Raw genomic sequence first — 21,013 nt, forward strand, 5'->3', positions numbered from 1 at the left:
TATTATTATGACCAGAGATGGACCAGAATTATGAGTCAAAAGTGAAACATTGCTCGATTTTACCCCCCCTCCTCCCACCCACCTCAAATCCCCAGCTTAATGGCCATAAAAAAATTGTCACAATAATTAATCCGTTCCAAATCAGCTGATATCCTACAGTGAAATTGGGCTTTCTTCAGGTTCTCTGTTAGAATCCCTCACAAACAGGGACCAGGGGGAACGGTACCTGGGCGGCGGGGCGGGCGTCATGCAGGCGAGTGCAAGCCCCCGGGTGGTCGCCCGCCGGGCAGGGTGGTACCCTTGCACTGCTGGTGTCACCCGGACACCTTGGCAGTGCCAGCCAGGCACCCTGGCAGCACCATCGTGGCACCCTGCCTGGCAGTGCCACCTGGATGCCAGTCTGCAACCGCCTGGGTGCCCAGATGGCACTGCCTGGGTTCCATGCTGGCATTCTGCCCACAGCGGGATCATGCCAGGGGGGTGCCCTGCCTGTGTGAGGTTGGGTGCGGGGAGGGGGGGGTGGAACGACCTCCGGGGTTTATGACCCTCTTTGTAGGTGGGTCTGGGTGTGTGGGGGGGGGGGGGGGGGGGGGGGGAACGACCTCCGGGGGTAGCGTCAGGGCGTCGAGAAATCGTACGCCATTTAAAAATGGCGTCCCAATCCCTTCCTGCACTGGGAGCTCCACTCTCCAGAGCCCCTCAGAGTGGGAAATAATGCGAAGTGCGGCCGCAGGAGGGGTACAAGCGCTAGGAACGACCCCCTAATCCGCCCCAGAACAAACTCTATTTTTATTTCAATTAGATCGCGGCCAACGAGTGATGTATACGGTTACAACTCAGCATTATCACTTCTTTCACCCCCCCTCCCCGATTTATGTCATCAGCTTTTACAGTTCAAAAGCAACTTTAAAACGTACATGTGATAATCCCCCCCTCTCCCCTCCCCCCTTCCCCTCCCCCCCTTCCCCTCCCCCTTTCCCCTCCCCCCTTTCCCCTCCCCCCTTTCCCCTCCCCCCCTTTCCCCTCCCCCCTTTCCCCTCCCCCCCTTTCCCCTCCCCCCCTTTCCCCTCCCTCCCCCCTTTCCCCTCCCTCCCCCCTTTCCCCTCCCTCCCCCCCTTTCCCCTCCCCCCTTCCCCCCTTCCCCTCCCCCCTTTCCCCCTTTCCCCTCCCCCCGTTTCCCCTCCCCCCCTTTCCCCTCCCCCCTTCCCCTCCCCCCCTTCCCCTCCCCCCCTTTCCCCTCCCCCCCTTTCCCCTCCCCCCTTTCCCCTCCCCCCTTTCCCCTCCCCCCCTTTCCCCTCCCCCCCCCTTTCCCCTCCCCCTTCCCTTCCCCCCTTTCCCCTCCCCCCATTCCCCTCCCCCCCTTTCCCCTCCCCCCCTTTCCCCTCCCCCCCTTTCCCCTCCCCCCCTTTCCCCTCCCCCCCTTTCCCCTCCCCCCCTTTCCCCTCCCCCCTTTCCCCTCCCCCCCCTTTCCCCTCCCCCCTTTCCCCTCCCCCCCCCTTTCCCCAGACTTGTTGACCTCTGTCCTTTCCACGAAGTTTGGTCTGAATCTGATGTGCCAGTCGCTCTTTAGTTTTAGCATCACTCAGTGAGGTAAGCTGTGGTGCTTCTAACAACGCTGTGCTTTGCCTTTTCTTTCTTACTTGCCCCTAGTTGCTAAACGAGTGACTAATTCGCTAAATGAATGTTCTTCCTCCCTGTTTATGGTTTAATTTGCATCACCTTTGACCCAGGATAAAGAAAATGTAAGTAGGTTCGAATATCTCCAGAAGCATCTCTTTCCTCTTGATGTGGAACTGGAATTTTCCTCTTTCTGTCCAGTTTCCGAGTTTCTTCTGGCTGGGTTCTTTCTTTCCCCCGGAATTCTAATCCCGGTTTCTGCATGTCGAAATTAAATTTGCACGAAGATTTTTGTTTGTTTGTTTTTTTTGCACTGTTCCTGGCACCCGATTGGTTTTTGTCTGTCCAAAGTCATCCCAGCCTCTCAATAGCTGCATGTCCAGTACTTTGTGTGTGATATTTTTTTCGATGTGTTTTTGTGTGTACCGCGCATCATTGGTGTTCAGCAGTGTTGTCCAATAGACATTGCTGGCGAGGCAGCACGGTGGCGCAGTGGTTAGCACTGCTGGCTCACGGCGCCAAGGTCCCAGGTTCGATCCCGGCTCTGGGTCACTGTCTGTGTGGAGTTTGCTCATTCTCCCCCGTGTTTGCGTGGGTTTCGCCCCCACAACCCAAAAGATGTGCTGGGTAGGTGGATTGGCCACGCTAAATCAGGGGGCCTCACGGTAGCATGGTGGTTAGCATCAATGCTTCACAGCTCCAGGGTCCCAGGTTCGATTCCCGGCTGGGTCACTGTCTGTGTGGAGTCTGCACGTCCTCTCCGTGTGTGCGTGGGTTTCCTCCGGGTGCTCCGGTTTCCTCCCACAGTCCAAAGATGTGCGGGTTAGGTGGATTGGCCATGCTAAATTGCCCATAGTGTGTAAGGTTAATGGGGGGATTGTTTGGTTACGGGTATACGGGTTACGTGGGTTTAAGTAGGGTGATCATTGCTCGGCACAACATCGAGGGCCGAAGGGCCTGTTCTGTGCTGTACTGTTCTATGTTCTATGTTCTAAATTGCCCCTTAATTGGAAAAAATGAATTGGGTACTCTAAATTTATTTTTTTTAAAAGAAATTGCTAGTGAGTGATTGCGGCAAGATTCTTTTTTAGCCAGTCATGTCGTTTTTTTTTAACAAGGAGCCCTATTTTTAATACAGGCAAGTGTACTTTGCATGTGTTGTTTTACTTAACAAACCTCTGCCATCATTCAGTGACCAACAGCAGTCACAGCAATGGTTAAAACCTTCACACACTCGTGTTTCTTCACCTCACCGACAAACACTCAAGAAGGCTGACGTTCACAGTCATACGCCAGGCCAATGTAACAACTGAGATCGCATGTCCATTGGTGGCGTTCTATCACTTCAATTTTTATTTACGTAACAGAAATGCATTCGGACACATCTGGATTCGCTCTCTGCCACATCTGTCTAGTGGACAACACTGGTATCGTGTATTCTGAGACCGGCTAACCTACCGAGTGGCCACTGCATTTTTCAGCCAAATGATCGCTTCATAGAATCAGAATTTACAGTGGAGAAGGAGGCCTTTTGGCCCATCGAGTCAGTGCTGGCCCTTGGAAAGAGCACCCCACCTAAGCCCACACCTCCATCCTATTCCCGTAACCCAGTAACCCCACCTAACCTTTTTTGGACACTAAGGGGCAATTTAGCATGGCCGTTCCACCTAACCTGCACATCTTTGGACTGTGGGAGGAAACCGGAGCACCCGGAGGAAACTCACGCAGACACGGGCAGCACGGTAGCATTGTGGATAGCACAATCGCTTCACAGCTCCAGGGTCCCAGGTTCGATTCCGGCTTGGGTCACTGTCTGTGCGGAGTCTGCACATCCTCCCCGTGTGTGCGTGGGTTTCCTCCGGGTGCTCCGGTTTCCTCCCACAGTCCAAAGATGTGCAGGTTAGGTGGATTGGCCATGATAAATTGCCCTTAGTGTCCAAAATTACCCTTAGTGTTGGGTGGGGTTACTGGGTTATGGGGATAGGGTGCAGGTGTTGACCTTGGGTAGGGTGCTCTTTCCAAGAGCCGGTGCAGACTCGATGGGCCGAATGGCCTCCTTCTGCACTGTAAATTCTATGATTCTATGAACGTGCAGACTCCGCACAGACAGTGATCCAAGCTGGGAATCGAACCTGGGACTCTGGCGCTGTGAAGCAACAGTGCGAACCATTGTGCTACCGTGCTGCCCCCATCTTTCCTGGAGTTGGTGGCGTGTGAGGATACAGGGACTGTCTCCCAGTACTTTGCTCAAACAGGCCTTAACGTCCCGTATAAGCAGCAACAAGCAATGTTGGTAAACCTCTCTGCCATGGTGGAATCCAGCACCCGAATCCGGTGCGAAATGCTGGACCCAAAGGCAAAGCCATAAATAACTGTTTGTGCATTTTCCTCTGTTGATCTCTGAGGTGCACTCTGGCGCAGTCACTGTCTGAGAACTCACAATGAGAAATCACCCGAGTCCGCACCTCCAAAAGAGATCCGGGGTTTCCAGGCCTCTAGGGTTGCCCTGGCATCTGTAATAATTAAAGATTGATCTCGTGGCCACTTCTCCCAGCACCTCTGAAGAAAACTCATGGAGGTTATGAGAAAATGGGCAGCTTTTGTCATTTACTTTGAAAGCTGTTCATTAATTGTTCAGATATTGCAGATGGAGTTGAGGGGTGTTGTTTTATTTTAAATTAAGGGACAATTTATCATCGAATCATAGAATTTACAGTGCAGAAGGAGGCCATTCAGCCCATCAAGTCTGCACTGGCCCTTGGAATTAGCACCCCACCTCAGCCCACACCCGTAACCCAGTTACTCCACCTAACCTTTTAGGACACTTATGGGCAGTTTAGCATGGCCAATCTACCTAACCTGCACATCTTTGGACTGTGGGAGGAAACCGGAGCACCCGGAGAAAACCCACGCAGACACGGGGAGAACGTGCAGACTCCGCACAGATAGTGACCCAAGCCGGGAATCGAACCTGGGACCCTGGAGCTGTGAAGCAACTGTGCTTCCGTGCTGCCCTATTTAGCGTGGCCAATCCACCTTCCCTGCACATCTTTGGATGGTGGGGGCGAGACCCACGCAGACACGGGGAGAATGTGGGGGAGTGTTGTTTGACTGATGTTGGGATATTGAAGGGTCTGTCCGCTTTCCTATTGGCTGAGGAAGGCAGGGCACTAAGACGATGGATGATTAGGGGCAGGGTGGCGGTACCCTTGCACCCTGATTCCTCCAGGGATACGCCCAACTAGAGTGGGCAAGCGCAAAAGTGACCTTAATAAACACAGAAAATGCTGGAAATTCTCAGCAGGTCCGGCAGCATTTGCTGGCGGACAAACAGAGGCCAGGACATTCCGGTCCCGCCCGTGGCGGCAATCATCGAGGGCAGGACTGGAAAATCCTGCCCACAGTTGCTTCAGGTCAGTGACCTTTCATCTGAACTTGTATCTTTCAGACATCAGGTCACTGACTTGGATTGTTAACTCTGTTCCTCCCCATAGATTTTGCCAGACCTGGTGAGAATGTCAGGCATTTCCTGGGGTTTTATTTTCAGACTCCAGCATCTCCCGTTATTTTGCCTTTGTGAAAGTGACCCTATTCATTACCCGGGGCCAGCCGAGGCTTCCGGTGTGCTGATAAAGCGGAATAAATGCATTCCTCCGGTGATGTCGGAATGGATTTACGTGGTTGGTGTTTGTTTGACAGAAGCTCCGCTCTTGCAGTCATAAACAAATCGATGCTCCGCTCGGAAGGGTGGATGTCTTTGTAGATAGAAGCTCGCTCTTCGATTAAGGCACAGTTCAGGATTCGGGAGCACAGTTTGACGTTGCGAAGGCAGACCAGGAAATAGAAGAAATAGATAAGAAAGGAAGCGAGCAGAAGTTGAGGCTGAGTTTATTAACACTTTCGAAGAGGGCTGATTATCTGGTTGGGGTTGGGATTGTGGCTAATAAGGGTGGCACTTAGACAGAGATAATGAAAAATGAACATAAGAAATAGGATAATTCGGCCCTTCGAGCATACTTCATCATTCAGTGTCTATCTTAACTCTGCTGCTTCCCTGCCCCCATTGCCATATCCTTTGATTCCTTTCGTGTCTGATAATATCGATCCCAGTTTTGAATAAACTCGACGACTGAGCTCCCAAAGCCCCGTGGGATAGAGAATTCCAAAGATTCTGAGTGAAGAAATTTCTCCTTAGCCGAGTACAAAATGGCCGACACCATATCCTGAGATTATAGCCCCTGAATCGAGATTCACCAACCCAGGGACACGCCAGTCTCTCAGCATCTGACCTGTCAATCCCTCCGAGAGTGCTGCATGCTTAAATGACACAGTCCCTGGGACACAATAGTTCCTGAGTGGGATAGGGAAGGAAGGATGTTGCCTCGGGAGGGGGCAGCAGGATGGAAGAGTGTTAGTTGAAGGTGGATGAACATTTCTGGAGTTAAGCAGGACTTCCTTCAGGCAATACGAATGTGTGGTGCAGAACTTTCCCTCAGGAGGGTGAATATCTTGGGTACATCCATGGGAAGATGAGATGGGACATGGTCTGTGCAACTCGCTGACCTGATGGTTTGACTGAGCTGTTCTTCTCTCTTGTTCTTCATCAACATTGGGGGCAATGGTGGCAGAGTGGCAATGGTCACTGGACTGGTCGTCCTGAGGTCTAGGTTAAATCTATGGGGCATAGGTTCAAATCCAACCGTGGCAGCTGCCGATCATGAAGTCACCATCGATTGTCGTAAAAGCCCATCTGGTTCATTAATGTCCTTTAGGGAAAAAAATGTGTGTGGTGGTATGATTAACATAGCTGCCTGCCATTGGTGCAGAACACCGGCTTACCATTGGCCCTGGTCGGTCATGTGCCTCTCGACCGATTGGTTGAGACCAGTCATGTGACGGCTCCCCGATTGGTCGAGAGGCTGAGTTAACCCCGCCTCCAGGGCGAGGTATAAATACCCAGTACGCCCGGCGGTCGTCCATTTACTGTAGTCGACCGCAGGGCTAACATCTAGCTTATTAAAGCCTAACTTTTGTACAGCAATTCGTCTCGCGTTCAATTGATGGTTCATCAATGTGTCACTCTTACCAGGTCTGACCTACATATGACTCCAGACCCCACAACTGGCTCTCAACTGCCCTCTGCAATGGCCTAGCAAACCACACCATAAAAGGGCAACTAGGGATGGGCAACAAGTGCTGGACTTGCCAGTGATGTTCACATCCCATGAAAGAATTTTGAAAATAAATTTGTCTAAAAGTACTTTATATTGAGAAAAAAAATGATTTGTCCCCAGCATGGATAGAGCTCATCGTTTTAAACTTCTAAACTGTTGGGTCTGGAAGCTACATTTTTACATTAAACAATTTAAATATTACTTGAAGAAACTGCTCCACTTTAAGAAAATGGAGAGGAGAAAGTGTTTGGGATACATTTGCAAATTTCTGGGATTGGTCCCCATGTCTTGATAATTCGATCTCCTTTCACATTTGCCGTGTTAGCTCGTACATTGTTGTATCGGCACAGGTTACTGGTTACAAACCGGCGGAAAGCGCTTCCTATAATAGAAGCACTGTGTCCGGTCCCTCAGCCATTGGTAAGATAAGGGGGGGGGGGGGGGGGGCAGGAGATTGGGAGGGGATCTGAGGAAAGACGTTTTCACCCAGAGGGTGGGTGTAGGGCACCATAAGTCTGGAAAAGTAGTGGGGGTAGGGCGGGGGGGGGGGAGGGGGGGGGGGAGGGGTGGGGGGGGGGGTGGGAGGGGGGGGGAGGGGTGGGGGGGGAGGGGGGGGGTGGGGGGAGGGGGGGGGCAGGGGAGGGGGGGAGAAGGGGTGCACATTCCATCGCTTGAGGCCCTTTGTGTAATGTTGAGTCTCGTTCAAAGAATGTCTGGCTAAAATCTGCCGTTTCCTTTCACTTCGCATTGAGCAGCAAAGTGAGAATGAGGAGAACGGCTCCGGGGACAACTTCATGCATTCGATGGACCCTCAGCTGGAGAGACAGGTGGAAACCATCCGGAACCTGGTTGACTCGTACATGGGAATTGTCAACAAAACCATCCGGGACCTCATGCCCAAGACAATCATGCATCTCATGATTATCAATGTGAGTACGGGGGCCAGTTTTACCTATGACCTATCTACCTATGACCATGTTCTGTTTCTCTGTATAAAAAATATTTTGTCGACCTCCCGTTCGTTTGCGGAAACTTCTAATCCTGTCTCCGTCAATGGACTTCATAGAAGCTCATTCTTGGGATCTGGGCATCGCCGGCTGTGCCAGCGTTTATTGCCCATCCCTAATTGCCCCTGAGAAAGTGGCAGCGAGCTGCCTTGTGAAAATGAAATGAAATGAAAACCGCTTATTGTCACGAGTCGGCTTCAAATGAAGTTACTGTAAAAAGCCCCTAGTCGCCACATTCCGGCGCCTGTTCGGGGAGGCTGGTACGGGAATCGAACCGTGCTGCTGGCCTGCATTGGTCTGCTTTCAAAGCCAGCTATTTAGCCCTGTGCTAAACCAGCCCCGTTGAACCGCTGTAGTCCCTGTGGTGCAGGCACATCCAGAGTGCTGTTAGGGAGGGAGTTCCAGGATTTTTGAGCCAGCCACAGATAAAGAATTGGGGATATGTCTCCTAGTCGGGCTGATGTGCTAATTGGAGGGGAATGTCGAGGTGTCGGTGTTGCCATGTTCCTGCTGCTCTTGTGCTTCTCGTGAACAGAGGTTGCAGGTTTGGCAGCTGCTCTCGGAGAAGCTGCCAGAGCCTGGAAGGTGAGTTGGGATGACTACAAGTCATGAAAGATGCCATATAAATGCAAGTTTTCCTTATTGCCAAGTAACTATCAGGGGCTGGATTTTACTCTATCTACCGCCACTCTTCCCAGCAGGTTTAAAGGTGGAGCTGTGAATGTAATGTCCAGTGGGTGGCCTGCCTGTGCCTACCCGCCTGACTCTGCCCACACCACAATTTTAGCTGCCGGCTGGTGACATCACATAGCTTTCCCACCAGTGGGCCAACTGAGGCCCCTACGTGGGAAACTAATTCTCAGTTAAGGGCCTCATCCCACCGCTACTGGGATTTAATCAGCAGCGGGAAAGATCCACGCCAAGGGTTCCTGCAACCTGGCAGGTTTCCCAGCCCAGGCTGGTGGTGGACAGGGTGGGTAGGTATCCCTCCTGAACAGGCCCCTGGACCCATCAGAGGACCTCAGTCAGGTTTACCAATTCCCGTTTCCCCCCCCCCCCCACCCAGACTGCCCTCTCCCCAATACCTCTCAAACCCCAGCCCACCCCGCGCCCTCCTCAACCCCTCCTTTCCCGTCCCCAACAAGGCCTGCTAGCTTGACACAAAATGAAACCCCAAACACTTACCCAAATCCTTATCCAACGCTCCATGCCATTGTTCTGGAGGGCTGCCAGACTTCCAATGGCCTTCCTCATCCAGAATGGTGGTAGTCAATTGGCCTTTAAATAACTGCGGGGCAGCCGGTGCTCCCCTCAGTGGACCAATGGGGAGGGGAATCCAGAGACTGATATAATTCAACCTCTGGTGTCAACTGGTTCCGAGTCATGTCTATTCGGAGCGGAACCAACAGCTGGTTTCTGCCACCAGCTTCACTCTTCCAGTGTGGAAGAGCCATTTTGTTCATTAGGGCCTGGAGACCTCTGTCATAATATCCACTCATGTATATCATCAGATGCAGACAGGCAGTGATTGACACACAGGATAACCAATGAACACACACAACACAGAACAACCAATCACCAGACGGGACACCACCACTATAAAGCCCACAGGGCATTAAGACTCTCCCTCTCTCACAGGACACGGCTACTGAGATAGTTACAGTGCACAGGCCAGTGAACATCATCACCATGTGGTAGAGAGCTAGTCTAGTCAAGCCAGTAGAAGGTTATCAGTTAGGTTAATAGAGTGTCAACCCACAGCAGATTATGTACAGCAAGCAGCAAAACAGTGTTGGACCATTTCCTGTGTCGGAAGCCTGTTTCTCATTTCGCTGCATCCAGTTGCAGTCAATGTTAGACCACCTCAGATAACACATCAACCTCCATCTTGGATTACTGCTGGTACCCTGCCTGGGGGATCATACAGTGACATAGATCATGCAGTCCCTGGACTGGCTTCATTACTATTAGCATGAGCGGGTGCATTGGGGCTGGCTGGGAGGCTGACCCATGAGCGCTTACGTGGGGAGGCCTTGGGGTCTGGGTTTCTGGTCGGGGTGAGGCAGGGCTGGACCAGAGTGATTCAACCCATTTGCATTCCAGCCGGGTGGTCTTGAGTGTTATTTGTCGACGGGCTGAAGCTCTGTTCAGGACTAACGTTGACTCCTTTCTCTTCACCACCTGCGACAGACAAAAGACTTCATCCAGTCCGAGTTACTGGCTCAACTCTACTCGTGTGCAGACCAGAACATCCTGATGGAGGAATCCCCCGAGCAGGCACAGCGTCGTGACGACATGCTAAGGATGTACCATGCCCTGAAAGAAGCCTTAAACATCATCGGTGACATCAACACCACCACCAGCAGCACCCCCCAACCGCCACCTGTCGATGACTCCTGGCTGGGAGTGCGAGAAACCCCGTCCGGGCGAAGGTTTGTAAACGAACACTCAGACCCATAGATACATAGATACATAGAACATACTGTGCAGAAGGAGGCCATTCGGCCCATCGAGTCCGCACCGACTCACTTAAGCCCTCACTTCCACCCTATCCTCATAACCCAATAACCCCTCCTAACCTTTTTTGGACACTAAGATCAATTTAGCATGGCCAATCCACCTAACCTGCACCTCTTTGGACTGTGGGAGGAAACTGGAGCACTCGGAGGAAACCCACGCACACACGGGGAGAACGTGCAGACTCCGCACAGACAGTGACCCAGCGGGGAATCGAACCTGAAACCCTGGCACTGTGAAGCCACAGTGCTAGCCACGTGTGCTACCGTGCTGCCAACCCATGGTTACCGTTCAACCCATGTTGAAACATAAACTCTCGCCTGGTATAACCTGTGGTAAAGACATTGGTGGCAATTATCTGCCCATTTTGGGCCAAGCTGATTTTAAACACCACCTGATTTTACTTGATGTAAGGAGATGTGGAGGAATTCTTTTTCTCCGATGGCCGTCAGACCTTGGAATTCTCTTTGCCAAAGAGCAGTGGAGACTGGGTCATTGAACATATTGTGCCTCTAACAGACCTGTGAGAAACGTTATAGCTCAGCTCATGGCATAATAGGGACGGTAGCAACATGGATACAGAATTGTCTGAATAATAGGAAGTAGAGAGTCATGCCCAGTCACTATTTTTCAGCTTGAAGGAAGGCTTGTAGTGGAGTTCCCCAGCGGTCAGTATTGGGACCCATACCTTTCCTGATAATATATTAATGATCTAGATCTTGGTGTGCAAAGGGCAATTTCAAAGTTTGTGGGTGACACCAAACTTGGAAGTATTGTAAACTCTGAAGAGGACAATGTAGAACCTCAAAAGGCCACAGACAAATTGGGTGGAGTGGGCAGATAGGTGGCAGATGAAGTTCAATGCGGAGACGTGTGGTGATGCATTTTGGTAGGAAGAACAGCGAAAATATAAAATAAGGGGTAGAATTCTTAGAGGGATACAGGAGCTGAGGGCCCTGGGTGTATATGTGCATTGGTCATTGAAGGTGACAGAACAGGTGGGGAGAGTAGTTAATAAAGTATTCTGGGTTTTATTAATAGGGGTATAGAGTACAAGAGTGAGTAGGTTATGCTGAACTTATACAAGACACTAGTTTGCCCTCAACTGGAATATTGTGTACAGTTCAGAGCGCCACACTACAGGAAGGATGTGAACACATTGGAGAAGGTGCAGAAGAGGTTTACAAGAACGGCGTCAGGGATGAGTTGTAATGATATGCATAAAGCAAGTTTGTACATCTTGTTATGCATGACATCCGCCCACTAGGTGGCAGTGTAAACCCACCACTTGACCCTGTAGTCTGGGGAGTTGGGAGTAGGTTGCGCTGGAGGATAGACCTATTTTGCAGTAGCTCTACAATAGTTAACTAGTGTCAGCAGTTTATTATTTTATTTATCATATTATCTTATCACGCAGTTGTTCTACAATAAAGTATTTAAACTAGATGTTCCGTAGTTCATCTTTTCACTTTGGCCAGTCTACAGAACATGACATGAGTAACTTCAATTAGGGAGAGAGATTGGAGAGGTTGGGAGTGATCTCCTTGGAGAAGAAGGCCAAGAGGAGATTTGATAAGTGTTCAAAGTCATAAAATTCACAGATTTGGGTAGAGTAGATAGTGAGAAACTGTTCCCACTTGTGAAAGCATCGAGAACCAGAGGGCACAGATTTAAAGTGATTTTCAAAAGAACCAAATGGGCTGTGAGAAAAATCCATTTCACACAGTGAGTGTTTGGGGTCTGGAGTGCTCTGCCTGGAAGTGAGGTGGAAGCAGGTTCAAACGAGGCATTCAGGAGGGTATTAGATGATTATTTTTGTGCAGGGGTAGGGGGAAAAGGCATGCTGCACGTTTGGAGAGCTGCTTCAGACCCGACGGGCCAAATGGCCTCCCTCTGCAACTTAACGATTCTGTGATATTCAAGGCTGAGTGAGAGATTTCCGATTGACAAGGGAGTGGAGGCCAGCTGGGGAAATAGGGTTAAGGCCACAATCAGATCCACTATGACCTTATTGAGTGATAGAGCAGATTCAAGGGGCCGAATAGCCAACTCTTGATCCCGTTTCTTACGTAAATAACATTTAAGGAGCAGGAGTGGATCATTTGGCTCATTCAGTAAGACTATGGCTGATCTTTTGCCTCAACTTCACTTACCATCTGATCAAAAATCCGTCTATCTCAGTCTGGAACATTCTTGGTCCTGTCACTGGTGGATATCAGTCCTGAGGATCCCTACCCGCTACACTCTCACAGGCCTCTATTTCACTATTGTTGAAGAAGGATAAGGATCAAACAGAGTGTGGATCATACCGGCCTATCTCGCCATTAAATGTGGACGCCAAGCTACCGGCTGCGGTGTTGGCGGTAAGGTTGGGAGCCCCTACTCCCTGAGGTGATTGCGGAGGATCAGACAGGCTTTGTCCAAGGCCGGCAATTGTCAGCCAGTATTCGGAGGCTGTTGAATGTTGTTCTCTCCCCGTCCAAGAAGCCCCAGCTGAAGAGGATTGTGTCCTTAGATGCCGAGAAGGCAGGATGGAGTGGAGGTAACTTTTCAAAGTTCTGGAATGGTTTGGTCTAGGGCCAAAATTGACTTCATGGGCACGGTTGTTGTAAAGGGCCCCCCTTGGCTCGTGTTAATACCAATTCCTTGAGTTTGGGGTACATCCATTTGAATAGGGATGTCCAATGTCTCCCCTCCTATTTGCATAAGCGATTGAGCCCTTAGCCATAGCTTTGAGGGTTTCGGGCATTTGGAAGGGAATAGAGAGGAGAGAGGGAGCATAGGGTGTCCCTATATGCTGACGATCTGCTGCTTTATGTGATAGACCCAGTCCCCACCATGGGGGATATAATGGAGCTATCAAGCAGTTTGAGTTCATTTGCGGGTTACATGTTGAATCTGTGTGGAGTTTGTATGTTCTCCCTCTGTCTGCATGGGTTTCCTTCGGGTGCTCCGGTTTCCTCCCACAGTCCAAAGATGTGCCGGTTAGGTGGATTGGCCAGGCTAAAAATTGTCCCTTAGTGTACAAGGATGTACAGGTTAGGTGGGGCTATGTTAGTTGAGCGGTGAATGGGCCCGTCAGTAGGGTGTACTGTCACTGAATCGGTGCAGACCTGATGGGCCAAATGGCCTCCTTCTGCATTGTGGGGATTCTATGGAATGAGTTGGGCAGTTCTTTGACCTCCGAGCGAGCCGAGGTTGTGGGGACCGGCAGGAAGTGGAGTTGTGGCCACAATCAGATCAGCCAAGAGCTTAATGAAGGGTGGAGCAGGCTGAATGGGCCAAATGGCCCACTCCTGTTCTTCTACTTCTTATGGAAAGCTCTGCACCTCTCTTAACTGCTCTGAGAACTTGCTTCATAACCATTTCTTTGACCAAGATTTTGGTTAATGCAGCTAATATTTCTTCCTCTGTCTCAGTGCCATTTTCTATCTGTTTATGCTTCAGCGATGCATCTTGAGATGTTTTGTTGATAGGTGTATGATATAAATGTAAGGTATTGCTGAGAATGGAACAATTTACCAGACAAAGTGGTTGAGGCAGGGATTCTGTATCCTAAGGAAAGATGAGCAAGATTTGGGTCTATGAGGAGCATATTTTTGATCGGTCCAGCAAAGAGCCTGTGCAAACGCAATGGGCTGAATGGCCTCTATCAGTGCTATAACCGTCTATGGTCCGATGATGTTTGCCGGTGAGTAATACAGACTTAACTAATTACCTTTTCTTCCCCCTAGGTCTCCAACCTCCAGTCCTACACCACAAAGGAGAGCTCCTGCGGTTCCCCCAGTCAGGCCTCTGTCTCGAGGTCCTGCCCCAGGCCCTCCACCACCTTCTGGCCCCCCTCCTCAAGGACCCCCCGGTAGTGCCCCGCCAATTCCCTCTCGGCCTGGCGCCTCTCCAGATCCATTTGGGGCTCCGCCTCAAGTCCCCTCCAGGCCCAACCGGGCTCCTCCTGGTGTCCCCAGGTAGGTAATCTTTTGAATCTCGAGCGATCACACGTTACAGGGGAAGAAACTGACGTTTTTAGGTGACCAGAAGGTCAGACTTGGTCAAACACGTCAGCATGGCGATAGGCCCTGGAGATTAATTGGAACAGTAACCAACATGCTTAGGTGGAACGAGAATGACCTGAGGATAGGGGTTGCAATTGGCACTGCTCTCGTACAAACACTCATACCAAGTTCCTCTGTGTGTTATTGTAACTTAGTTCTTGCCTTACTTCATTGCTACCCAACTGTAACACAATTCAGCAGAACTCTGCGCCGGTTAGTTGACCAACTTGTCTGTTCTTCTTTTTCGTCTTTCAGTAATTCAGGCACTCTTAGAGCTGTCAAGTTAACTCCTCCAATGTACCTGCTCTGCCGGTGTGCTGTTGCTAACCCATTCTTTCGTAAATCAAATATTATTCTCATTGCATTTTTAAGGGTTTTTGAGCAAAGGATTGCGCACCCAGAAGGTAAATACAGTTTAGGATGAGTATTCATTCCATCATAGCTAGCTCGCCCAGAAATATCAAACTGTTCTCCCCCCCCCCCCCCCCAATCCCCCAGCCCCCCCCCCCCCCCCCCCACCTCTGTTCTGCCTTATTCCCATAGTAGCACTGAGTTGTATTTCTTGACTGAATCCAGGTTTATTGGGGCTCATTCTAACCCGATTTTCCAGGCAACAAATCGGATGGATTGCTGCCTTTACACTTTGTCCAATGTTACTCAATTTGCCTTGCATCTCGAGCACACAGATTAGGAACAGGAGTAGGCCACTTGGCCCCTCGAGTCTGCTCCGCCATTCAATAAGACCATGACTGGTCTGATTATAACCTCAACTCCTCACTTCCGCCTACCCCTAGAAACGTTTTGGCCCCTTTGCTTACCTCTGCCTCATAAATGCTGAGACTCCGCTTCGCCCCCTTTTGAGGAAGAGAATTACAAAGAGCCCCAACCCTCTGAGAGGAACAGTCTTCTCATCCCGGTCTTAAAATGGATGACCCCCTTCTTCTTAAACAGTGACCCCTAGTTCTAGATTCTCCCAGAAGAGGAAACACCCTCTCTACGTCCACCCTCAGGATCTGATATGTTTCAATCAAGTACTTCAATGGAAAGTTTGATCGGGGGGGGGGGGGGGTGGTTTGGAAAACAGTTATCTGAGTCGTACCTGGCCTGTTCTTGCCAGGTGCATTTGAGTTAAAATGGCTCCCTTTTTTCTCCACTATCCTCCTCAAAGGTACATACTGCATGTGAAGGCCTTTTCTGACATCAGTTCCAATTTGTCCTTCATTGGTTTGAAGCTGAACCCTTCTTAGCCCCCACTGGTGGTTTAAGTGGAAGTGTGGTTCCAGAGTTGACTCCCCAGGTCCGCTGAGCTGAAAAGCAGGTTTTGAGATTCTGACTAAGCTCATGTTTGAAGAACGGGCGCCTACCGTGAGACACTAGGAGCTCATTGGACCAGAGCAAGATGCCACCTAGTGGCTCAGGGCCCACAAGTGAATGGGGAGGAGAGAAAAAAGTGACATCTACCGGACAAGCAGTGACCACCCATGGGTGCGGACCTGTAGTTCACAGCTAGCCAAATACTTGGGCTCCAGTTGGTTAGACAGAACCCTGTGCAGAGTGCATCTATTGTAAGGTAGGCGTCATAGTGTAGATTCCAATGTAGGAATGCACGGTCGGATAAAATGAACTCCGGTTTATTTAATTACACGCAACTAACACAATACTTCTCCTCGCCCCGAAGGGTCGCCCTCCCCGACCTGCACCCAGGTCAGGGTTTTTTATACAGTGAGGTTCCCCTTTGTTAAGGAGGAAACTCTGCCCCATTTTACCGGGGTAGTTCATACTCCGTGGTCGTCACAGGGAACCGGATAGTGCATAGTCTGTGGCTGGCGGTAAGAGCGGGAGAGACTCGTGATCAGCCACACTTGATGTGGCGTGGCTCCCCTCAAACTACAGGCCCTGGCGACAGACCAGTGACCTGTTTTGGGAATGACTACAATGGAAACAGAAGTCTGCTTTGGTGCATCACTAGGTGTTGGAAGAGGATGGGTGCGGATGGTCTGTGAAGTAAGAGTACACAGAATTATGATGATGGTGAGGGAAAAGAAACAAGAGAGATGAGGCAAATTTCTTTTACACAGTGAGTTGTTGTGAATGGGAACCTGAAAGGTTGGAGGAAACCGAGTCAGCGGTACTTTCTCAGAGCTAACATTTCAAGTTGAAACGTCAGCTCTTTTCTCTCCCTTCAGATGCTGCCAGACCTTTTTTAAAAATAAATTTAGAGTACCCAATTCATTTTTTCCAATTAAGGGGCAATTTAGCGTGGCCAATCCACCTGCCCTGCACATCTTTGGGTTGTGGGGGCGAAACCCACCCAAACACGGGGAGAATGTGCAAACTCCACACGGACAGTGACCCAGAGCCGGGATCGAACCTGGGACCTCGACGCCGTGAGGCATCAGGGCTAACCCACTGCGCCACCGTGCTGCCCAGATGTTGCCAGACCTGCTGAGATTTTCCAGATGTTTCAGATTCCAGCATCCGCAGTAATTTGCTTTTATCCAGTACTTTCTCAGAACTGGATAGGTACTTGAAGGACAGAAATAGAAGTGCAGGGCTAGGAACAAAGAGCTGGGGGAGTTGGATTAACTGGGCAGCTCAGGAAGGCAGATAGCACAGACATGGTGGGCCGAATGACCCCCTTCTTCCTTATATGATTCTCTGATACCGCGGGTCATTGTCAGGCACTTTCCTGCAGCAGGAGTAGGAACTGGGCCCAATAGACCCATTGCTTTATTTGGATAGGGCCCTCTCACTAGCTGATGGAACCTGGAATAACAAAGGCCGTGCAGCCTTTCACAGGAGGAAAAGAGGGGGGGGGGGAAACATCCCAGCTCACCACGGTGGTGAGTGGAAGCCAAGAGGAGGAGTGATTGAGGGCCACAGGCAAAGGAGAATCAGGCCGCAACTACTGAGCCACATAATTATAAAAGGAAGAACCTGCGTTTATAGTGTGACCTCAGGATTTACCAAAGCGCCCAACAACCGACCCACCCACAAATTACTGGTCAATCGATACATAGGAAGTTATTCTGATGTAAAAGTTACAATTGAAGCTCATTTACAGAAATCCCTCCTTTCAGATTATCTTCTCTGCCCGTTAAAGGAAAGGGAAACTTTCATTTTACCAGTGTCGTTCAGGACTTCCCATGATGCATTACAACCCGATGGAGTGCTTCTTTGAAACGTAGCCAATGTTGTCATGTAAATAAAATTGTGAACAGCAAGGACCCCCACGGACAGCTATGTGATCAATATCAGATAATCTATCTTAATAATGCTATTTGAGGGATGAATATTGCTCAGAACTCCCTGTGAAACAGCGCCACCAGACATTGCCTCCATAGGAGAGAGCAGAGTGGTGGGGAGGGGAAGTTGCTTTTGTTTAATCTCTCACCTGGAGGGCAGCGTGTTGTAAAAAAAACCCATCTGGTTCACAAATGTCCTTGAGGGAAGGAAATCTGCCGGCCTTACCCGGTCTGGCCTACACGTGACTCCAGTCCCACAGCAATGTGGTTGATTCTTAACTACTCTTTGAAATAGCCCAGCAAGCCACTCAGTTCAAGGGCAAACAGGGATGGACAACAAATGCTGGGCTTGGCAGTGATACCCAAGTCCTTGAAAGAAGAGGCCCAAGTCCTTGATAGAATAACCTCTCTCTCTCTCTCTCTTTCTCCCTCTCGCTCTCTCTTTCTCTTCCGCCCCTCTCTCACTTCCCCCCCACTCCCGATCTGTCTATCTGTCGAGTTCTGTGTGCGGCGCTTGACCTTCCCAGTCTAGCTGCCTATCTGTCTCTTGACTCTGCCATCCATCTATTTCTCCCCTTCCCTTTTCCTGTCAAGCTGTTCAATCACACGTTTGTCTGTCTTCTTCTTTTGTGTCTGTCTGTGTCTCTCTTTTTCATTGTATGTCTCTCTCTCTCTCTCTCTCTCTCCTTATCCTTTGGTAAAATCCATCCCTACTGATTGCTCTAATTTAAGGAGAGTGTGGAATTTTAACGCAGTGGAGCTGTGGGTTTTCATAAATCTACCTGGGGCACAAATGTCTCTGGTGAAGTCATTGTGCTCATTGCTGAGTCTGTTGGAGGAGGAAGCAGAAGTCTGGCCAGTGCAGCCCCATTCACGGTGGAACCGCACGAAAACAGTAAGGCCATTCACTAGCCTGAGACCAACCAACTCACATTCCTCATTAACGGTTCAACTCTCTCCTTTTTTTTCCCCTTCCAAGGTTTTTCAGGAGACTGGGTTTAATTGGTAGGTGAGATTGGCAACCACAGCAATGTGCATTTATATAGCGCCTTTAATGTAGCAAAAAAGTCCCCAAGGCCCTTCACAGGAACACAATCCGACAGAATATGACACCGAGTCACCTGAGGAGACATTGGACAAATGTGTCAAAGAGGAATGGCCTAAGCAGTGTCTTGAAAGGCAGAATTAGAGTTTTAGGGCGGGAATTAATGATATTAAAGGCCAGGAAACTGTAGGCTTGGCCGCCAATGATGGAGCGATGGGAATCCGGAATTTGCAAACGTTTGTAAAATGCACTCACTGGTCAGCAACATGATCCCAGCACCTTATCTTCTAAAGAGTAGAAGTCCAGATGAATGGATCTGTTCCATTAATGAAGGACTCCACCAAGATCCAAAAGGATGGAAGAGAAGGCAATCAAGTTTGAAGTTTAGGTCGTGCCATGGTTTCGGAAAGGTTGTAGGTGGTAGGACGGAGGACAGCCTCAGTGTGGCAAAGACATCTTAACCATTTTGACTTGAGAGCTTGGAAATAGGTTTGTGTAGAGAAGGAGATGGTCTGATGATTTCAACATGTCCAGCAGGTGGAGAAGAGGGAGTGCGGGCAGGTGTGAAGAACACCGACCATTGAAATATAAAACCGAAATATTCCTCGTTGAACCTTTAAAAATAGTCTTCAACTTAAATGTTTGTCAACTCAAATTGAATAAAGTCAACCATCCCAGAAAAGATTACATAGGATCTAAGGCACAGAAACAGGCCATTCCGTGTAGGTGTCTATGCTCTATTCGCGCTTTCTTCCATCTTTCTTTATCTAAATCTATAATTGTAGCCCTCTAGGCCGGAATTCTCCGGCCATTGGGATTTCCTGTTCCCACTGGCAGCGCACTCCCACCCGTGGGTTTCCCTGTGGGATGGCTTCAATGGGAAATCCCTTTGACAAGTGGTGGGAAGAGAGACTCCTGCTGCCAGTGAATGGCACGCCGTCGAGAAACACGCGGCTGGGAGACCAGAGAATCCCACCCCGCTATAACCTCCTCTCTCATTGGCTTACGTAACTTCCCCTTAAATGCATCTATTCTATTCGCTCCAACCACTCTGTGGTACTGATTGCTACATTTACTGTTTTCATTAGAAAGACGGAGGTTGAGGGGCGACCTGATAGAGGTCTACAAGATTATGAGGGGCATGGATAGAGTGGATGGGCAGGCACTCTTTCCCAGGGTGGAGGGGTCAGTCATCAGGGGGCATGGGTTTAAGGTCCGTGGGGCAAAGTTTAGAGGAGATGTGCGAGGCAGTTTTTTTTTTACACAGAGGGTGGTGAGTGCCTGGAACGCGCAGCCAGGGGAGGTTGTGGAAGCAGATACATGAATGGTGTTCAAAAGGCGTCTCGACAAATACATGAATAGGATGGGTATAACGGGATGTGGCATTAGGAAGTGCTGAGGGTTGTGGCCAAGGTTGGTATCATGACCAGTACAGGCTTGGAGGGCCGAAGGGCCTGTTCCTGTGCTGTATTGCTTGTTGATCTTTGTTAATTCTCGCCACTCTGTGTAAACAATTTATTCTGAATTTGCTATTGGGTTTCCTGGTGGCTGTCATTTTGACAGCCTCCAGTTTAACTCTTCCCAACAAGTACAAACCTCTCTGGAGGAGATTACCGAGTCAGGGAGGGGCAAGGCCAATAGAAGAAGGGTGAGAATTAAAAAATCAAAGTGTTGCTTGATTGACAATGAGCCAGCATCGGTTCGCGAGCGCCGAGGTGATAGGGGAACGGGGCCTGATGTGAGTTGAGAACCAGGCAGCAGAGTTTTGGATGACCTCAGTTTATGGAGGGTGGAGTGTGGGAGACCAGCCAGGATTATGCTGGAATAGTTGGGCCAGAGGTAACAAAAAACCTGAATGAGGGTTTGCTTCATTTCTTCCCAATTCATTTTTTCCCAATTAAGGGGCAATTTAGTGTGGCCAATCCACCTACCCTGCACATAGAACATAGAACAGTACAGCACAGAACAGGCCCTTCGGCCCTCGATGTTGTGCCGAGCAATGCTCACCCCACTTAACCCACGTAACCCGTATACCCGTAACCCAACAATCCCCCCATTAACCTTACACTACGGGCAATTTAGCATGGCCAATCCACCTAACCCGCACATCTTTGGACTGTGGGAGGAAACCGGAACACCCGGAGGAAACCCACGCACACACGGGGAGGACGTGCAGACTCCACACAGACAGTGACCCAGCCGGGAATCGAACCTGGGACCCTGGAGCTGTGAAGCATTGATGCTAACCACCATGCTACCGTGAGGCATCTTTGGGTTGTGGAGGTGAAACCCACGCACACACGGGGAGGATGTGCAAACCCCACACGGACAGTGACCCAGAGCCGGGATGGAACCT

General features: G+C 50.0%; 1 protein-coding gene across 17 annotated transcripts in view; it reads left to right on the plus strand.

The window, feature by feature from the left end:
- The window catches only part of LOC119955849 (dynamin-1), a 263,367-nt gene that overhangs the window by 223,416 nt on the left and 18,938 nt on the right, over window positions 1-21,013 (plus strand). For 10 of the 17 annotated variants that reach the window (XM_038782469.1, XM_038782474.1, XM_038782477.1 and 7 more), the window contains 4 exons: window positions 1,731-1,742; window positions 7,547-7,720; window positions 9,989-10,230; window positions 14,050-14,280. In XM_038782469.1, coding sequence (XP_038638397.1) covers window positions 1,731-1,742; window positions 7,547-7,720; window positions 9,989-10,230; window positions 14,050-14,280 — 659 coding nt within the window. Of the gene's footprint in view, window positions 1-1,730; window positions 1,743-7,546; window positions 7,721-9,988; window positions 10,231-14,049; window positions 14,285-21,013 lie in introns of those variants that run through there. The other 7 variants (XM_038782486.1, XM_038782475.1, XM_038782478.1 and 4 more) reach the window with 3 other exon arrangements.

The sequence above is a fragment of the Scyliorhinus canicula genome, chromosome 21, assembly GCF_902713615.1.
Source record: "Scyliorhinus canicula chromosome 21, sScyCan1.1, whole genome shotgun sequence".
Taxonomy (NCBI): domain Eukaryota; kingdom Metazoa; phylum Chordata; class Chondrichthyes; order Carcharhiniformes; family Scyliorhinidae; genus Scyliorhinus; species Scyliorhinus canicula.